General features: G+C 35.3%; 1 protein-coding gene across 2 annotated transcripts in view; it reads left to right on the top strand.

Annotated features, from left to right (window-relative positions):
• The window catches only part of EFNA5 (ephrin A5), a 339,036-nt gene that overhangs the window by 311,231 nt on the left and 8,598 nt on the right, over positions 1–19,207 (top strand). The window contains exons 3-4 of one of the 2 annotated variants that reach the window (XM_020968834.2): positions 10,814–10,879; positions 11,282–11,362. In XM_020968834.2, the coding sequence (XP_020824493.1) occupies positions 10,814–10,879; positions 11,282–11,362 (147 nt within the window). The remainder of the gene's footprint in view (positions 1–10,813; positions 10,880–11,281; positions 11,363–19,207) is intronic. The other variant, XM_020968835.2, reaches the window with a different exon arrangement.

Raw genomic sequence — 19,207 nt, 5'->3', positions numbered from 1 at the left:
TTTCTCAGATATGTAGTCTGTTTCTAAGATAGTTAATGTAGGTTCAATTATCCCCATTTTATATATGGAGATACAGAGAAACAAAGCTTGAATGACTTATATAGGATCACATGGCTAGTTATTGGTAGCACCAGGCTTGGTTTTCTCCTTTTGACTTCCAGCTTTCTGCTCATTCCGGACTGGAAATGGTAATAATGAATTAGTACTTTTCTGATGTACTTGACCAATATAAATGGCTTGAAAACATTTAATATTTGTTATCAACTGTGTGTACACTGTAATGTATTTGTGTATATAAATAACATCAAAGTACAGTGGTAAGAATACCAAACTTAGAATCAAAAGAACCTGAATCTGAGTCCCCACACTGACACTTATTTATTTCATGATATGGGGCAAGTTACAGTATGGTCCTGAGCCTCCATTTCCTCATCAGTAAAATGCTAATAATGGCTCTCATTCAATCTCTTCCAGGGGTTAAGGGAGGTGAGGAGGGAAATAACAATGTGCTATAAAGAAAGGCTTTTCTCCAGTTAGGTTCCACCCATGGATATAGCTCTTTTCATTCTTCCAGTCCCTGATTATATATTCCCAAGGCTATAGCTCTTTAAAGGCAATTTTTAGTATTCTCATTCTAGAAATGAAATCACTAAGACAACAAATAAGCCACCTGCCCAGTGTGAAAAATACCAATGCAATAAATATTAGATCTAAAGTTTCAATACATCCTAGGAACCTGGTGATTCATGAACCTGAAAAGTTCCAGCTGCTTCTGGTTTTTAATCTGTGGAATCAAGAGAGATGCTCCTTCTTCCTGCTCTTCTCCTCTCAAATGTTAGTTTGGGTTCTGAGTTCTAGTTTCACCCTAACAATATAAGAATCTCAATATTACAGATGTTCACTGAACAATATGATTTTTTTGTAGTTTTTTCAAAAATATTTGTTTTATTTATTGAGGGAGGGTGTAACTAAAAATATCCTTCATAAAAAAAAATTGTGTATATTGAAGTGGAATTTGCTATCTCCTGGGGCAGCTAGCTGGTGCAGTGGATAGAGCACCGACCCTGGATTCAGGAGGACTTGAGTTCAAATCCAGCCTCAGACACATAACACTTACTAGCTGAGTGACCCTGGGCAAGTCACTTAACCCCATTGCCCAGCCAAAAAAAAAAAGGAATTTGCTGTCTCCTATGTCTAAATCATTCCTTATAATAGCAAGTTAATTGCTTTAAAAAGGCTATATTAACTCTTTCAGACCACTTGGGCAAAACCATTAGTTTATTAATTTAATTCGTTAAACAAATATGTGTTACTTTGCTGTATATCAATGTTATTAATAGTAATACTTCCCTAGGAGCATAGTACAAGGGAATAACATAGAAAAGGGGAAGAACTCAAAAACTTAAACCAATATAAACCACTGTTTGGGATATGATAGAATAAATTGTTTTTATTGCTATGATAAAAGCTCCAATTGAATTCACAAAAATGAATTATATGTAATAATCTAAGAATGTTCAAGAATGAAATAGAACACACTTAACATAGTGATAGGCAAGCATCATATGAAAGATGTTAACATGATGATAAATAATGCAGTCCCTGACCTCATCTCAAGGACCAGGCTTTACCCCTGTAGTGACACTACAAAAAGTCAGCACAGTTGAAAAGGAAGGCTTTCCTACTAGCCAAGTTACTTTTCAGTAAAATTTATATAGATTTCTCTGCCTGTTCCTCACTCTGACAGCATGCTAACAGTGTTATAACACCTTAGAATACTTACTACTTAGTAGATTTTCAACATCATTTTGGAGAGAAAGTGACTTGATTTCCAAAGAACTGTGGGAGAATCCAGTTTACTAAACCAGATGAGATATGAATGTTCTCTTCACTAGGTTCCTTCTTCAGCCAGATTTTGTAAATCATTTTTATAATAGCTGTCAGCAGAATCCGCTTTCCTTGTCCTCACTCATTCTCAGTATTGAAGCTGCATTAAATGCACCCTCACCTCCCACCCCCAGCAGTCTTGTTTAAATAGAATCTTTAATGCTGTAAACCCTGATGCAGATGAAGTCCTAGACATGTAACTTGTCATATTGATCTTCTGGGAATAGTAATGATATTCTAAACCTGTAAGGAAGGACCTTATATACAAGAGTCCCTAGATGGTATATAAATGTTTACAATATTTCTATGAAATAAGCTATATGCTCGCTCTCTCTCTCTCTCTCTCTCTCTCTCTCTCTGTGTGTGTGTATGTGTGTGTGTGTGTGTGTGTGTGTGTGTGTGTGTACGTACTTAGAGAAATTGAGGTTTAGGCAGTTAAATGATTTGCTTAAGGGCACAAAATAGCCAAGAATTGTACCAGGTATAAAGTTCAAATCTCATGGTTCAGATGTTTAAACTATTAGGCCAGATCTTTCCTAGGAACATTGTCAAGAAGAGCAAAGGTGATTATTATTATGAAAGTATGGAAAATGTTATGAGGTATTCCTTCTCACTCCTGGAACTTCTCTGTATTTTATTAATTGGCCAATGATTTTTAATCAATTTACTGTCAGATTCACAGCTTTCATTGCTTCCTAGATAGTAGTAATACTGATGGCATACAGGAGTATAGGATTATGACAAACTAATGAAGAACGATAAACACTTCATGCCTTGAGAATGTAAGAATTCTGCATTAAGCTGTTTAGTATTCTGCACATCAAGGGCTGAAGCCCAAGAATAGCTTTTGTGAGAAAACAGTTGTTTATCTCTAATGTCTCTTTCTTTAAAAACAAAAATCTCTATTAGTCCATAATAGAAAGATTGAAATAATCATAAATTGTGTTTTTGTCATTTGTTCAGTTTTAAATGGGGGAAATAGAAACCTCCTCTAAGACTGAAAGAAATTATTACCTAACCTTTCCTGTGTGGGAAAATTTACTACAAACAAACAAACAAACAAACAAAATCCAAACCAAAAAAAGTTAAACACTGTTTGAGGTTTCTTTAGGAAGCCTCAGTCCTCAACACGTGATTATAATGAGGGTTGCTATTAGTGAAAGATTTATTTTACTCTGGCATATTAAGATACATGTTGATTTAAATGAAAACAATAAAAGTGTTTCTGCTTTCACTTGGGGCTTTAACACCTAATAAAAAGAATCTAGAATACCTTTTGTTTTTCCAAGATAATGTAGAACATATTTCCCAGTCATTTCACTGTTCTAAGTAAGCTCAGGCTATGGAATTTGATCTGACTCTAGTTCCTTTTATAAGCAACTAGTTAAAGTGATTGAAAACTATGCTGGTGAAGCACAGTCTGGGGAAAGGTGGGGAACTGAGTATGGACCCAGCAGTGGGTTGTATGGATATTGTCTGAGGATCACTCTGGTTAGGCTTGAAGAGGCCTGTTACCAGAAGGGTAGATATATCTTTGGTAGTGATAATTTTGTTTTTCATCAAGAGTACTTCACAAAGACTATTGTGGGCCACATTAGCGTATGGAATCTCCACATCAGTGAAATCGCAGATGCTTGAAGTATTGAAATGATGTTGGAAGAGTTCTCTAAAATGCAGTCTCTCAAATCTTGGCTATATCTTATATCATACACACACATACATACATAAAACCTATTTCTAATCCACAAAGTGCTGTGGACTAGGAATTACATGGGATAAATCATATTCTAGTAAAGAAATGTTTGTCACCCCTCCCCTTTATTGATCTCTCTCTCTCTCTCTGTGTGTGTGTATGTATGAGTGTATTCATATCTGTGTGTAGATGTGGTAATTATAGATTCTGTGCCTTTTAAATATTTCCCTATCCCCCAAATGCTCAGAATAGTGTCTTGCCACATAGTAAGAGCTCAAATATTTGCCATATTGAACACCTCCCAGAAGTCTCTGTGGAAAGGAAGTTTTTCTTATATTTGTCCCCATAGCAAATTTTAGAGGATGCCATGGAATACTGATGGGTCTGCCAAAATTTATCTTTTAGGGTAGAAGGTCTTCATTTTAAATAATGAAAAAGTGACATTGGGAACATTTCTCTAAGTGGTTAAAAAAGATGGATTGAATGGGAATGTTACTCCAGGGCATCTCTTTTTGGATGAGATTAGACATTCTTTGTCAGGCAGTGTGGTCCAGTGGGATGAGTATACCATTCATTAGATTTAGAGGGCATAGGTTAAAGTACCAGCTATTACCTTTGTGACCTTCAGCAAGTCTCTTCACCTCTCTGGGCTTGCATCTTCATTTGCAGAATATTTTTGTCTAATCTACATGATACGATGCTAAGGTTCTTCTTAGCTCTAAATCCTAACACCCCCCCCCCATTTTTTTTGGAATATTACTTCTACAGAGATTTTGCATTGTTAAACTTCCCGTTTCCTCTGTTCTTATTTTTTTTTAATGAAGCCTTTACACAAAGTCAGTGCAATGTAATATGTACCTCAAGATGAAATTTTAAGGTTCCACAGTACTACCAACCTGAGCAGCAAATCTTTTCATTAATGCTTATGTCTAAGGATTTGACCTGAATGTGCCACTGATTTAGCACAGAGACAGGGCTGACTAGGTGAGATCAAACATGTTGGCAAATTTAGTAACCACCTGCGGCTGCATAGCCAAACAATTCACTCAGGATGCATGCTGATAAAGCAGGGATCAAGAATGAGCAAGTAATAAATGTACATGATTTTTACGTTTCAACAACCTGAACAATGAGATTTATCCTGTCACAGCCTAACTGGTACTTTTGTCCTTGCTGTGGAAATGAAGTTAGAGTTCTCACATTTTTGAATATTTTTAAAAGAACTAGAACAATTAGCACATTTTAAATCATTTCTGGTATTTCCTTTACTAAGAAGAAACCCAAATTCTATTTTAGATGGTCTGTTAACTATTTTCTAAAAGATCCATGTAGCCTTGGTTAATATTTATCATACTCTCACCATTTCTTTCATTCTGCTCCCTCCCTCCGTACATACAAAATGTGTTTTATTGATTCATTAAATTCCAGCAGACTTTTGTGTAGTACCATTTATGTAAATTGGGCTACTTTTCTAGCATTCATTGTGAGGGGAATATTAATATCTAATTCTGCATTTACCTGGCTAATTTACATACATTTGTGTTATATGGTAAACCACATGAAAACCAACAGGGAAAAGCTCAGCTCTGCTAACAACTAATAGCACATCTTTTCTTTTGACTTGCACAAATTGAGAAATATTGCCTGTGGCAAACATAATGGAAAACTGCATTTTTAATGCTCCCACACATGCCTATTTCTTTAAAAAGAAGAAAGCAGCTGACTAGTCTCAAAAATAAAACTTCCCAAAGCATTACGATTGACATTGGATACTGAAAAGGAAAATGCTTTTAGTTTTGGGCATGAAGATTTGAGGGTTGTGTAAGGTTAGGCAGAAATGTTGAATTGACTAATGAGAATGGTATTGTGCTTGAAAAGGTGAAACAAATGCAAGTTCTAGATGGGATTTTTCTATACTTCTCATATAAAAGATTAGAAATATATCCAAAGTTAGAACCTTCAATTCCATCTTTCTGTGGCAAAGAAAAGCCATTGCCATTGACTATTCAGACTCCTGTTTGAACCAATGGAAATATGCTTATGCTTTATCTGATGGCATGGCCTGTCAAAATAGATTTTATGTAACTTAAAAATTTTCATTTCAGAGAAGAGCCTCGACTTGTTTTCTAACCCTTTCATTTTAGGTGAATTAAACCACTCCCTCCTTCTTCCCACCTCCCAATTTATTTTTCTTGCATTGAAAGATTTCACTTTTGTAAGATAAAAAATTTTATTGTTGTGTCAATATCTGGTTGGGTTTACCCAGGAGATTGGGAGTTAAAAAAAGACTTCATTTTAGTTCAGACAGTATAGGTTAGTTACATTACCAAAAACAAACTTTAAGCTGCATGGAAAAGGAAATGGAAGAATGGCTTTTTTAAACGCTATAATAAGAATCAATTATTACATTTCTTCTAGCATTTTTAAAGCAACAGTTTATAATTGCCTTCTTTCAAGCTGTATTTGAAACGTACTTGTAACAATAGAATGAAGGTGGTAATAGATAAAATTGTTCAGTAGTGACCACAGCACATTATATACCAAGTAGCTCTGATGGAGAAAAAGAATAGTAGGCAGAACATGCAATTTAATATCTTAGTCTCCCAGTCTAAAAAGTCAGACATTGGAAAGCTTTTGATTTCCAAGCACCATTTGTGTGCCATACTTTATCTGAGTTTTCTTTATTGTGAATTGTGAGTCAAATAGTGTATGTATAATTATTATCAGATATTATATTGATATGTACACATATATACACATGTATATATCCATATAGGCATATGTATATTTATAATACCAAATGCAGATTTTAAAAGGCATTTTTTTAACTGAATGTTAAGATAATATGCTGTTATTTTTTCCAGTAGTGGTGATAGATTTCAGCTGAGCCATATGCTTTTTCACCTGGTCCCCCTTGTGACTGAGAGTACATATTTTCAGGATTGGCTAGAGTTACAGATAGAATCTGTAACATCACATGGAGAAGATAACTGGCTAATCTGGTAAAATGCCCTGGAGTTTAGGCCAAGATGATATAGTGGTCCTCTAAGTTATTTCCCCAAAATTTATTTCACTAAACGTTGCAAGTTTTTGATTAGTAAATTGCAGATTAGTAGAGGCAATTGATCCTAGGGCTTCTCTTGTAAGGTTGCTATTAGGTCAGTGGAATTGGGAACAATTTTCTTTAATGTCCCTACATCACTGTTCTATTTCCTAATACCCCCCCCCCAAAAAAAGAGCAATTTTTGTACTTGTTGCTAATGTCAAACTAGTTTGGGAACTTTATTGCAATTATAAAGTCATTGCTAATAGTGTTTACCTTAACTAAAGGGCAGTTAAGCTTCACTATTGTGTCAAATAGCATTTAGATTGTACCCATTCTGCAATATGGCATTGCTGCTTTTTAGGAATGGGTGATAGTTTTCCATAAGCTTCATAGTCGATTACCTAATTTTCCTGTGAACTACATTGCATGTGATTTTGGTATATGTAAAGGAAATTATATCTCTGTTAAGTTGGATGTCTTTTATAACCGTGCTCTATGTGTGTGTACATATATATATTAGTACATATCAGTGTATTTCATTCTTCAGTTGTGAATTGAATGGTCAGCAGAATATTGAATCTTTCCCCTCTTATTCTCATCCCTAACATTCACTTCTCTTCCCAATCATAAGATTATAGATTTAGAGCTGAAAGATTCCTCAGATGTCACCTCGTCTAACCCCTACATTTTACATATGAGGAAAGTGAGTCATAGAGAAGTTAAGTAACTTTCCCAAGGTGACACAAATAATGTGTCAGAAGTGAGTTTTGAACTCTAGGGCTAGTGCTCTTTCCATTGCATCATGATCCCAGAGGAAATTTTCTTTATAGAATTCATATGGGTTTAATAAAATATCCATCCCCCCAACTGTGTTATCTTGAATTCTGAAATGTTCCATTTCTTCCTCCCTCTGTTTGCTTATGACAAAGCATTTGGGTGCCACCTTTATGTGTTCTGGGAGTGACTATATATTCCCTATTTCATTTGACAAAAACAAAAACAAAAACAAAAACCCAAAACCCTCCTTTAAGTTTATCATGAAGTAGGTGTTGTGATTACTTCAGGTAATATGGCACATACTTACTTTCCCATCTTTGCACACCTAGTGTGAGAAAATGAATAGAGTTGGCTTACAGAAAGGTCACTATGCTGAATGTGGAAAACAAGTAAATAAAAAATAAAACAGCACATGGAAGAGAAGGAAAAGTTTGTCTCTCTAGGCAGGAGTCAAATGGTAAGATTATGTGGTATGTGTATAAGAAAGACAGATGAGAGAATTCCTCCTGATGTCTGCCCTGTGGGTAATTCTTTTGGACAGAAAAGGAAAGCAAACTGGTCATTGCTTTTATTTCAAGATGAAAAGGATGGAAAAGGAGAAAAGAAATAAAAATTCATTGAAAGCAACTATTGTAGCAAGTAGTTATTTCCTCAAGGAGACTAGTGAATGTTAGACTTTTCTTCTTTACCTTGATGGCTAAGGTGTGCCAGGAAACACTTGTGAGGAGGCATACAAAGAGAAACAAGACTCCCTGAATAGAGTTGTAACTGCAGGCAATGTGGAGGTCTTCCATTTGCCAGAAATATGGCGAATAAAGAACCTTGGGTGCAGGAAGGCATTTCATCATTCATGTGATCAGTACCTAACATCTGTTCTTTGAATTGTAGATGTAATGCTAGTGTTATCTTTGAACTTGAACTGTACGTACCACAAGTTATAAATCAGTTGTTAGTACAGAATATTTTGTACCAAGCCCATGTTTTTATTGCACAGCCTTTTACTTAATAGAAAACATTAGCTGGGGTGGGATGGAGATAGGGGGGTGGTAAGCAAAGAGAGAGATAAAGATAGTACAAATTTTTAATCTTTTTTTCTCTCAAAGAAGAATGCAACCTATCAAGTAGCTGAACCTTTACAAACATATTGTGCTGTACATGTTTCCCCTTTTAAAAGGCTGGTGCAAATACAAACAGATTTTCTCAAAGGATTCCTTTTTCTATTTTCTTGTATAACATATGATTGCTGTTAATTATTTATATGAGCCATAAGGTGGTGTTCACTTACAGGATTTACAAGGTTCCTGATAAATAGACATTTAAAAGACCTATATAAAATCCAACTACCTCCAGACAGAAACAATTAAACATTTGATACTGCCTTGAGCTTGGCATATCTTGCTGCATCACCTATAAAATCAGCTTTCTCATGTGGTAAATCAATTCACAGGAGTTTAAAATGAGTTCAACTTAGAATTTGTATGGGACAGTGTAAAAGACAGTGGATGCACCTAACAATGCCTCCCATGAACTATGCAGAAACTGGCAAAAGGGTCCAATATCATTTAGTAAATGAGATTATCTACACACAGTGGGTATGGTGTAATAAGTTGCACCCTTGTAGTAAAGGGCCACAGGAAGGACACCATTTCCTGGATCAAACCACAGAGTGCAAATATTCTCCCCCAAATAGCACACCAGTTACTGTAAATGTCAGTAGAGGGAGTTTTTCTGACTTTGATTTAATGAATGCCTACAGCAAAGGCAGCTGTTAGCACCTTTTAACTGCTTGTCAGAATATGTGTGTGTGTGTGTGTGTGTGTGTGTGTGTGTGTGTGTGTGTTGTGTGTGTGTGTGTGTGTAGGGAGGGAGGAAGAAGCAACTTTTCTGTGCACTTTTTTAGTCTTTCCATTAAAAACAAAAGGCATTTTTGCACATGCAGTTAGTCCTCAGCAAGTGCCAAGGAAGAGAAGCAAAGCTACTTTAGCTTTTTCATGCTTTTCCTTTTTTTTTCTTTCTGTGTGTTGAATTTTTAAGTTCTTCTTCAGTAGAGTATAATTTATACTAACTACAGTAAGCAATAAGAGGACATGTTTTAAATTAGTTTAGACTAATCCTTGTGTACACTCTCACCTTTCAGAGTCTATCTGTATATGTTCATGAATCATTTTAGTCTTCTGTCCTCCCCTGGAGAATAATAAAGAAAAAAAATGAGAGAGAGAGAAAAAAAAAACTCTTCCGATTCTCTTTTTATGTAGTTGAGATGATGTCAAATCCAATTGTAAATTTGTGTGCTTCCTAGATGTCATTGCTTTCTCTCTCTCTCACTTTTAAACAAAGGGCCTACTCTTAGAAAACTCATAGGAAAAGAGAATAGCAATGTTCATTTAAGTCATCTAAGATGGAGAAAAAAATATGCATTTATTAAGAGGTCTTAGAGGTTTCTATAATACCCTTTGATGCTCACACTTTGTATATTAGGAGAAGAATGATCTGTAAAACATGGCAGAAGTCTAAATCCATATAATCCTACTGATTTTCACCAAATGATTTATGACATAAAATATGTTTCATTAAAGCATTTAAAAAATTATATTCTTCTTTGTAGTGAGTTTTGTTTAAAGTGACATTGTTTTTATAATAGGAAGATGTAGTAAGTTATGTGCTATTAGCTTATTTAACTAAAACATGGAGCCAAATTCATAGTAATGACTCCAAGTGAATTACCTACAAACTATAGACAGATAAGTTTTCAGTGAGTATGAAGCTCTGCATTTCTTCAAAGAAATAGGTCACATTAAATTCTCCACTATCACTCTCTGTAGTTAATTTTTACTTGCATTTTGGGCCTTGGAGTGGGCTCTGCTTTTTGTAGTAAGGAAAAAAAAAACATGTTTTTTGAAAGCATGACATATAAAACTCTCTGTTTTCTCTAGAGAGAATTATTAAAAGATTTGGCCAAGAAATTGTATCTCTGGGGAAAAAAAACAACTGTAATTTCTGTAGATTATTCAGATCCTTATATGGCTTCTTCCTTTTTCTTTTGAGATGACAGGAATGAATAAAATTAGAAGTGTGAGATAAAGTTTCTTTTCTAGACATTTTAAAAGAGGAAAAGGTCCATCTGACTATTCTCCTCAAATGATAATCTCATTGACTATAAGCTTTTTCAGTTCAGAGATCATGTCCACTTTCCATCTTTGTAGGCCCTTAATAAATGTTTGTCGAGTGAATGGCTGTCTTTAGATCTGAAACTTTTATTTTAAAGGAAGAAGTAAAATATTATTCAGAAGACAAGTTGAAATGAACTATAGACAGGTTGAAACGAACTATTTCATATTTGGAAATGAAGAATAATTAGAGGTTTTATTTCCCATTTTCTCTTCTTTCTTTCCTTATTTTTACTTTTTCAGCCTCAGCAATCCCGGATAATGGAAGGAGGTCCTGTCTAAAGCTCAAAGTCTTTGTTCGACCAGCAAGTAAGTTCAAGAGAATGATCTTTCAAGGGTGACTTTCCTAGTGCATGCTTCACTGTGTGGTCTGGTTAGCTACGGTAAAACTTTTCACTGTTAAACCTTCCGTGATATCTGTTCCGTATATCAGCATTCATATTTCAGTTTTCATCATATTTTTCTTATCATTCTTCATAAAGCTTTTTATTAAATACATAGCATTTGCTAACTTGTTGTTTCTTAGACTGTGATACATGTACAGCAAATAGAAGACAACATTGGCACTTGAATAATAAATGCCAGAGAATTAAAAATAACTGATATTTAAATGAACAGAAAAAAAGAGAAAGAGAGAAAAAAAGAAGGAAAATGGGGCGTTTAAGGGTGTCTCACTAACATATTTGGCTGTTATCTTTATTTTCGTTATAGACAGCTGTATGAAAACTATAGGTGTTCATGATCGTGTTTTCGATGTTAACGACAAAGTAGAAAATTCATTAGAACCAGCAGGTTAGTATGCTTAGAGAATCTCTTTTAACCAATGCGTCTCTCTCTCTGGTGCTTCAGTACTTTTTTCCTTTCTTCCTCTTTGCATGTTTGCATGGGTATAGTTGCTCTGCTTTTGCTCATTTCTAGCAGTGCTAATATAACTTATGATCTAGCTCATTTTTCTAGGATTCCTGGGTAATGCATGGTGGATAAAAAGTGGCACTTTTTGGATACATGGGATTGATCAAATGCAGCACCGTAACGTAGAATCCCTCTGTAGAATATTCACATTACTGCCTTTTCTCACATCTTCTCCGCATGCCAATGAACCATTGTGTCTATTAAGTGGATCTGTTTTCCTACTAGTTGCATATATTTGTTAAATTTTATTTTACATGATATCAGCATCTATGGAAAAAAGTAATGAGATCATTAACCAAGAATAATAATGCCCAACAAAACATGTAACTGATTCAAAATTTATCACTCCATATGCAGTTGATAAAGGTAAATGATGAGCCTTAACTGACATTACAATTTTAAATATCACTTTATAGTATAGTTAGTTGTGTTACTTTCTGGCTCCCAAATTACATAAAATAGCCTAAAATCATGATATCATCATCATCATCATCATCACCATCATCATCATTCTCTCACATTTGTATAGCCCTTTAAAGGTTTAAAAGGCACATTCCTCACAATAATCCTGTGAGGTAAGAGGTGCAAGCATCTGTATTATACAGATGAATAAACTAAAATTCACAGAGGTTAAATGATTTGTTCCAAGTCATATTGCATCAAAACTGGGTTTTGAATTCAGTTTGGGTCACTGTAAATCCAACAATCTTTCCATTTTTCAAGACCCAGACTCAAGTTTTAGATAGGTAACATGGCAAAGGAATAGAATGTTGGACTTGGAGTTAGGCAGACCCAGACTTATAGTTAGTATCTATATAACCATGAACAGTCAGTCTAAGCCTGGGCCTCAGGATTTGCCATCTGTAAATCGGAAGCAAGACACACTACCTTGTAGGGTTGTGTTGAATCTCAAAATAGATTTCATTATATACATATATGACTTTATATATTATAAATGTACATATATTACACATGTAAATATATACACATCATTTTCTAAATTTTACAGTGTTATGACAAATAAAGCTTTCTATTATTATTTTGTGAATAAATAAAATATTTATTCCACCTATTCTTCTGCTCTCCTATTTGTTTCCCCTGCCCCTTATAAATATAGTACCCCACAGCAGTCAAACTGCCCCTGAATTATGTTGCTATAATATTGACTGGGGATCCCCTTTGTGAACAAAATGAAATTCTCATTTTTAGAAAATGGAGAATGTAACATTTGTATTATTACATATAAATACACACAGATAATGGATTTAGTGTCAACCAAGAGTCACCAATTTGCCAATGGCAAAGCCTGCCCACTTTGCCATGTTACCTCTACCGTCTTCCTCTCCCTCTATAGTTAACTTCCCCTGGGAAAAGAGGTGTGTCACAAATATGCTACTGTGCTCCATCCCACCCACAGATTAATGTCCTTTCCAATAGGAAGAAAAACTAAAGCTAGAAATTACTTGTGGGACCCCTTCCCTGTTGTTTTGAATACTTTCACCTTTCCTACCCACCCCAGATTTTATCATCAGTGCATCACTCTGCCCTACTCTTTTGGAAAGATCTCAGAGTTTCAAAACCATAACATTAGGAACTCCTGATTCAAACAGAAAATTTCTAACTACTTGTAATTGGAACTTTTATTTTAAGAAATACAGGTGTTAAAAGAGGATTTCAAGTCCACTTTTAAGGCTGACAGGGATTGTAGGGAAGTTGTAGGGAAAGTTAAACTGAATAAATGCTGTAGGTTAGTATAGTCTTTCATTTTTTTTAACTGATGGAAATATTAATGTCTTTCTGAAGCATTTTTATTTTTCCAAGTCTTGCCCATCAAGTAAATGAAAGGTATATCTGCCAGATCTAATTAGTTATTTTGGGAAGCTTCATTATCCCCTTTAGACTATTGTAGAAAAAATTAAGAGTACTCAAGCAGTAACATTTTTACATGGACTCACAGAATCTTAGAATTAACAGGGACCTTAATGAGAATCTAATCAAGTTCCTTCTTTTTATTTGCAAGAAAACTGATGCTAAGAGAGAAATGATGTATCTACTGCCACAGAGCAAGTTTGGGGCAGAAATAACGCTAGAATAGAGCTTTGTATACAGGCTCTATAGAGACCTTAATAATAAGCATATTGTTCTCTTCTCTGAACTAAAGCCAATTCCTCAAAGATACAAAGGGAGTTGTACAACTCACAACTTTATTTGAGTGTAGAGCTTAGAGAAGCTTTAAAAAGTTTCCCTTTTCAGTCTTTCATTCCCCTCCTGAAATCTTTTTTTTCTTACATGACTACCTACAGCTCCCTTTCTGTTCAGCAAGATTGTCTTCTCTGCTTCACCTTCTGCTCTTCTAAACATCCCTAAACATCCTCTCTTTCCAGCTACAGGGCTCCACAAAGCATAGAACATAGCATACCTTCCCTGTATGATGCTATTCATGGCTGCAAAAAGATTTGATATTTCTTTCTGTGGTACTGCTACCTGAGGCATTCTGAATACCATTCCTTCCCTCCCCAGTTTTCCCCAGTCCCACTGGCAATGCTAATTTATGCCCTTCTTTTCACCTTCACAATCTTTACCTACCCTCCATTACACCCGGTTACTCTTTCAGAGTTCTTCCCAAAGCCTTTTCTTCCTTTCTCCATTCCAGTCACAGCATCTTTCCAATTGTGCTTCCTCATCACCTTTACATGTATGTGGGAAAACAGGGAGAGCATAGTGGAAAAAGAGCCTCCTTCTCAAAGCTGAAAAGTAGTTTCCTGAGGTTTTTAAGAATATATGTTGCATGGTATCTTGCAAATTTAACCCAAATGGCTTTAAAATACATGGGACCCATTCCTTGTTGTTTTGAATACTTTTCACCTTTCCTACCCACCCTGAATTCTATCATCAGTGTCCCCATTCCCCACAATCTGGAGGAGGTAGAAAACTACCTTTGTGTATTCCCCAAGCTAGATTCTGCAGAGGGCAACTATAGAGAATGTAGAATAGAAGTTAAAGGCCAAAAGTCTACAGGATTCAAAATCCAAGAAAGGAGACAGCTAAAACAATAGCATAAAATGAATATACACAAATGTCCAAATTTTAGGCAACAAGCAAGAAAAACTTGAGGACCTAATAATAATAATAAGTAGGAGGCATACTTGTGAGAGGAAATTCAAGTGCCAGTGTGTAGAAGCATGGTGGAAAGCATTTAGATGAAGATCGATGGAGGGAGAAATAAAATCACTTTTGTCATCAGAGTGTATGATAGATTACATAGAAGAAAAAACAAGAAATAGAATAGGCATCAGGCCTGGTAAAAGGCATGATATAGTAGTGATATGGGACTTTATCTAGCTATCTGCTGGAGCTTTCTTTCTGTCAGAAGCAGAGCAGCTAACAACATCTTGATTTTGTCTTAATGACGACTTCATCCTTCAAATGGTGGGAGAACCAAAAAGGGAAATTCCATTTTGGATCTGATTTTTACTAAAAGGGACAAACTGGTTACTGGAGTAAACGTTATCAGAACCCTGGGGGGAAGTGACCACTCCTTCCTATCCTCTGTGATAAAGAAAAGGAAATCCAAGAGTCATCTGGAATGCACTTTAGATTTGGGAATGAGCAGATTTCAAAATGAGGAAGATTGGGTGTGGTGGATTTATGAACTAAAATGTAACACCCAAAGTCAGTGTAGTAGGAATGGGAAATCCTCAAGAATGAAGTTCTGAAGGCTTAAAGGGAAATAATTCCATTGAGGAGAAAAATGGAAGCTGTCTGAAGAGATTACTATGGATGCACAGGAAATTCATCAACCAATTTAGAAATAAAAAGGTTACGTTCAGAAGAGGAAAACAAAGGCAGATAATATAAGAGAAACATAAGAGCACAGTATGATTCTTGAAAAATAGTATCAGGAATGCTCAATATCAGAATGATCTGAGACTGGTAGAGAAAGCTAAGGATAACAAGATAACAAGATCTTTTCAAATTATATTGGGGAAAAGTGGAGGACACTTGAAGTATATAGAATGTTGAAAACTAACGAGAAAATTTTGACATAGTTACTTAATTTTCATTTTGCTTCTATTTGGTCTGCCAAGGAGAATGACCTTTGCCCTGGAAGTAGAAAAACAAAAAATGACCAACAGGGGACTGATACCTAATATAAGTAAGGAGATAGTGGAAGGGCACTTAGTTATCCCGGATTAATTCAAATTATCTGGTCCAGATGAACTATCTTTTTGAGAGCCTGAAAGCTGATGTACATGATCACTGAGTTACTGAAAGATTTTATAGAATGAGGGCTGAGGGAAGAAAGTAACATGACTGGAAAAAAAGTAAATTTCCCAACTTATGAAAAAGATAAAAGAACAAACATGAAAGCTAGAAACGTGATTTTATTCCTAGAAAAATTCTAATACTGATAATTAAAGAAATAGTGAGTGAGTATTTAGAGAAAGAAATAGCAATTGCAAAGAACCAGCATAACTTCAGTGAGAACACGTACTAGGCTAACCTTTTTTTCCATTTTAACAGGGGTACTAGACTTTAAGATTGGGGGAACACTATAGATGTAATTTACCTGAATATTAGCAAAGCATTTGACAAAGTATCTCATTTTGTTCTTATGGAGAAGATGGAGAGCTGTGGAATAGATGATAACATAATTAGATTTGGAATTAGTTGAATGGCTAGACTCAAAGAATAGTCATTAAGCATTCAATATCAGTATGGCAAGAGACAACCAGTGGAGGACCATAAGGATCTGTGCTTGATCCTGTGCTATTAAACATATTTATCAGTGATTTGGGCAAAGGCATAAGTGGCATATACATGACATTTTCAGATTACCGATCTAGAAGGGGAAACCTAACAGTGGATGATAAAGTTGGGACTCAAAATGATCTCGATAGACTAGAGCAATGGGGTCAGACTCAAATAGAAACAGATCTCTCTGTACTACATATAAACTTAGAAAACCTCAAATTAACATTAGCTGTGTTGTAATATATTTTTAGGTTTTTTTTTTTTTTACAATTTCCCAGTTACATTGTAATCTGGTTGAGGTTGTACTGGGGAGTTTTGCTGACTGTGAGTTTGACATTCTGGGCTCTTCTAGCACTAGGCCAAATCTAATTATGAAATTCAGTAAGGAGAAATATAAATTACAAGTAGATTGAAAGAAAATCTGTTTCACGTGTATAAGAGGAGAGAGGCATGGTTAGACAGAAATTTGTATGGAAAAAAGACCTAAGAGTTTTAGTGGATTGCAAATTCAATATTTGTCATCAATGTGTTGTAGCAGGCATGAAAGTTAACGAAGACTTTGGTTACTTTAAGTAAGGCATAACTTTCAGGACTAAGAAGGCCTTGGACAGACCTTTTCTGTAGTATTATATTCATTTATGAGTGAAATAGTTTAGGAAGGACATTGAGAAGCTGGAAGGGTATCTACAGAAGGTATCTAGAATGGCAAACGCCTTGATTACAAATCACATGAGATCAGTTGAAGGAATACTGGATTCTTAGTTTAGAGAGAACATTCAAGGGTGGGAAGGATTGCTAGTGTGCAGTATTAGAAGATTTATGCCACAGAGGTATTTAAAATGTCCTTTTTGTGGGCTAAAAAAGCTGATCTAGAGGTATCAGGTAGAAGTTAAAAATAGGCAATTTAGGTTTAATGTCAGGGTAAGCTTCCTAACAATTGGAGTTGTCCAAAAGTGGAATGGGCTGCCTTACGTGGTAGTGGAATCCCTCTCCTTGGATATCTTGAAGCAGAGACTGAATAACTTGTCAGGTATGTTGTAGGGGAGATTCCTTTTTCAAAAAGGGATGACTAACTGACTTCCAGCTCTCAAATTTTGTGATTCTGAGTTGTTCAGCTCATTTGATAGTTAGAACTAGATTCCATAGGCATGTCAAACTCAACATGTCCAAAACAGAACTCTTTATCTTTTCCCTCAGACTCACTTCTTTTTCCCCAGTCTTCCGTATGTCTGTAGAGGACATTGCCATTATCCCAGTCACCCAGGTTTACAACTGTGGAGTTATCCTCCAGAGACTGGTACATAGTAGGTAATTAATCCATACCTAACCACTGATTAATGGAGTAGCTATTTTTTTGGTAGTCTTTTTCATGGTTTTGTTTGGTTGTTTTAAAATCAGTACAGGGATTAATTAATTGTTGAATAAATGAATGAAAATCATTTATTAAATGCCAACTATATGCTAAGCACTGCATTAAGTGCTAGGAACACACATGCAAAACTTCAATATTCCCTGGCCCCACAGAGCTTATATTCTCATGGGGGAATACCACATGTGTTGGGAAGTGACAGTCTGGGAGGCCATAGTTTATTTACTTCTCCTGTCTAATAGCAATAACACTACTGATTTCATTAAGGTTCTAGTTGGAGGCAAGTGGGATAGAAGAAAGCATGATACATACAGAAAATGGCCATCTATTAATTTCCGTATGTTTGTCTTTGAATTTCCAGCACCTAACACAGTGCTTTATTAATATGTGAAAGGTTAGTGATTTCTCACAAGAAAATCCATCCACCAATACAGCCCAGTTGCCTGCATGACTAAGTCTTAGAGAACTGTCTAAGGCACTAGAGGTTAAATGATTTGTGTCCAACTAGTAAATGTCAGAGGTACAATTTAAATTTATATTTTCATTACTGTAACCCCAGCATTCTATGTACTTTGCTATAAGACCTTTCTGCACACAGTAGGCAATTTATTAATGTTTGTTAAATTGAATTCTCCAATGATATTTTTAGAAGTTATCCTCTTTATCATTGTAAAGAAATGTCCTTTTAATTTGGTAGCTTTATAGATGACATAGCCACTTTATTACTAGAAAAACATACTGAGGACTCTCATGATGTTTTGAAAGTTGCTTTTGAATTCCACAATACAAAGTGGGATTTTTCATTCCACAAGTCAGAAACATAATTCACCTTTTCCCTCAAACTCACCTTTGTCCAAACTTTTTTTCTAAATGATTATATAATATTTTCTTATTAAAATTGAAAAATTTTAAACTATTTCTACTCTGGTCTGTACAGGTATCAGGTAGATTTTGCAAACATTCTAAGGATCAAACTAATATATTTGTGTATATGTATACATACTTTTTTTTTAAAGCAAAAACTTTTGTGTCTAGATAGAAAGCTTGATAATCTCTAATTTTAAAAAAATACATTTTATATAGACAGTAAGAAACAGTTTCTTTGACATCATTACCGTTTTGCTCTCAGTACATGTAGAGAATTATAGAATGTTAGAACTATAAAGGGGCCATAGAGGTAATTTAGGTGGAATAGTAGTAGACAGAATACTAGTCTTGGAGTTGGGAAGATCTGACCTCAAATAATGCCTCAACCACTTTCTAGTTGAGCTGTTTGTGGCTCTGGGCAAGGTGGGACAGGCTGGTGTGTACTACACAGGCTTAGACAATGTATATGCAATAGCAAAGAAAGTGGTCAATGTGGGCAATTCAGCCAAACAACCACAATGAAAGAAAAGCTCCATCAAACATATTTGTATTAGACGTTAAATCAAGCAAACCCAGCAGATGATAGGCCAGCTTATTTTTCTTCTCACCTATTTTTCATAGATACAACCTTAATAAATCCAGTTGGTCTGAAAGAATTCAATTGCATGCCATTTGCATTGTGTACTAATTTATCTGTCTTTGGAACGTACATGTCTTTTGTCTGTGCTCTTATA

Source organism: Phascolarctos cinereus, unplaced genomic scaffold (assembly GCF_003287225.1).
Source record: "Phascolarctos cinereus isolate Bilbo 61053 unplaced genomic scaffold, phaCin_HiC Scaffold_4;HRSCAF=312, whole genome shotgun sequence".
Lineage (NCBI taxonomy): Eukaryota > Metazoa > Chordata > Mammalia > Diprotodontia > Phascolarctidae > Phascolarctos > Phascolarctos cinereus.
This window is presented reverse-complemented; position numbering and strand designations above follow the sequence as displayed.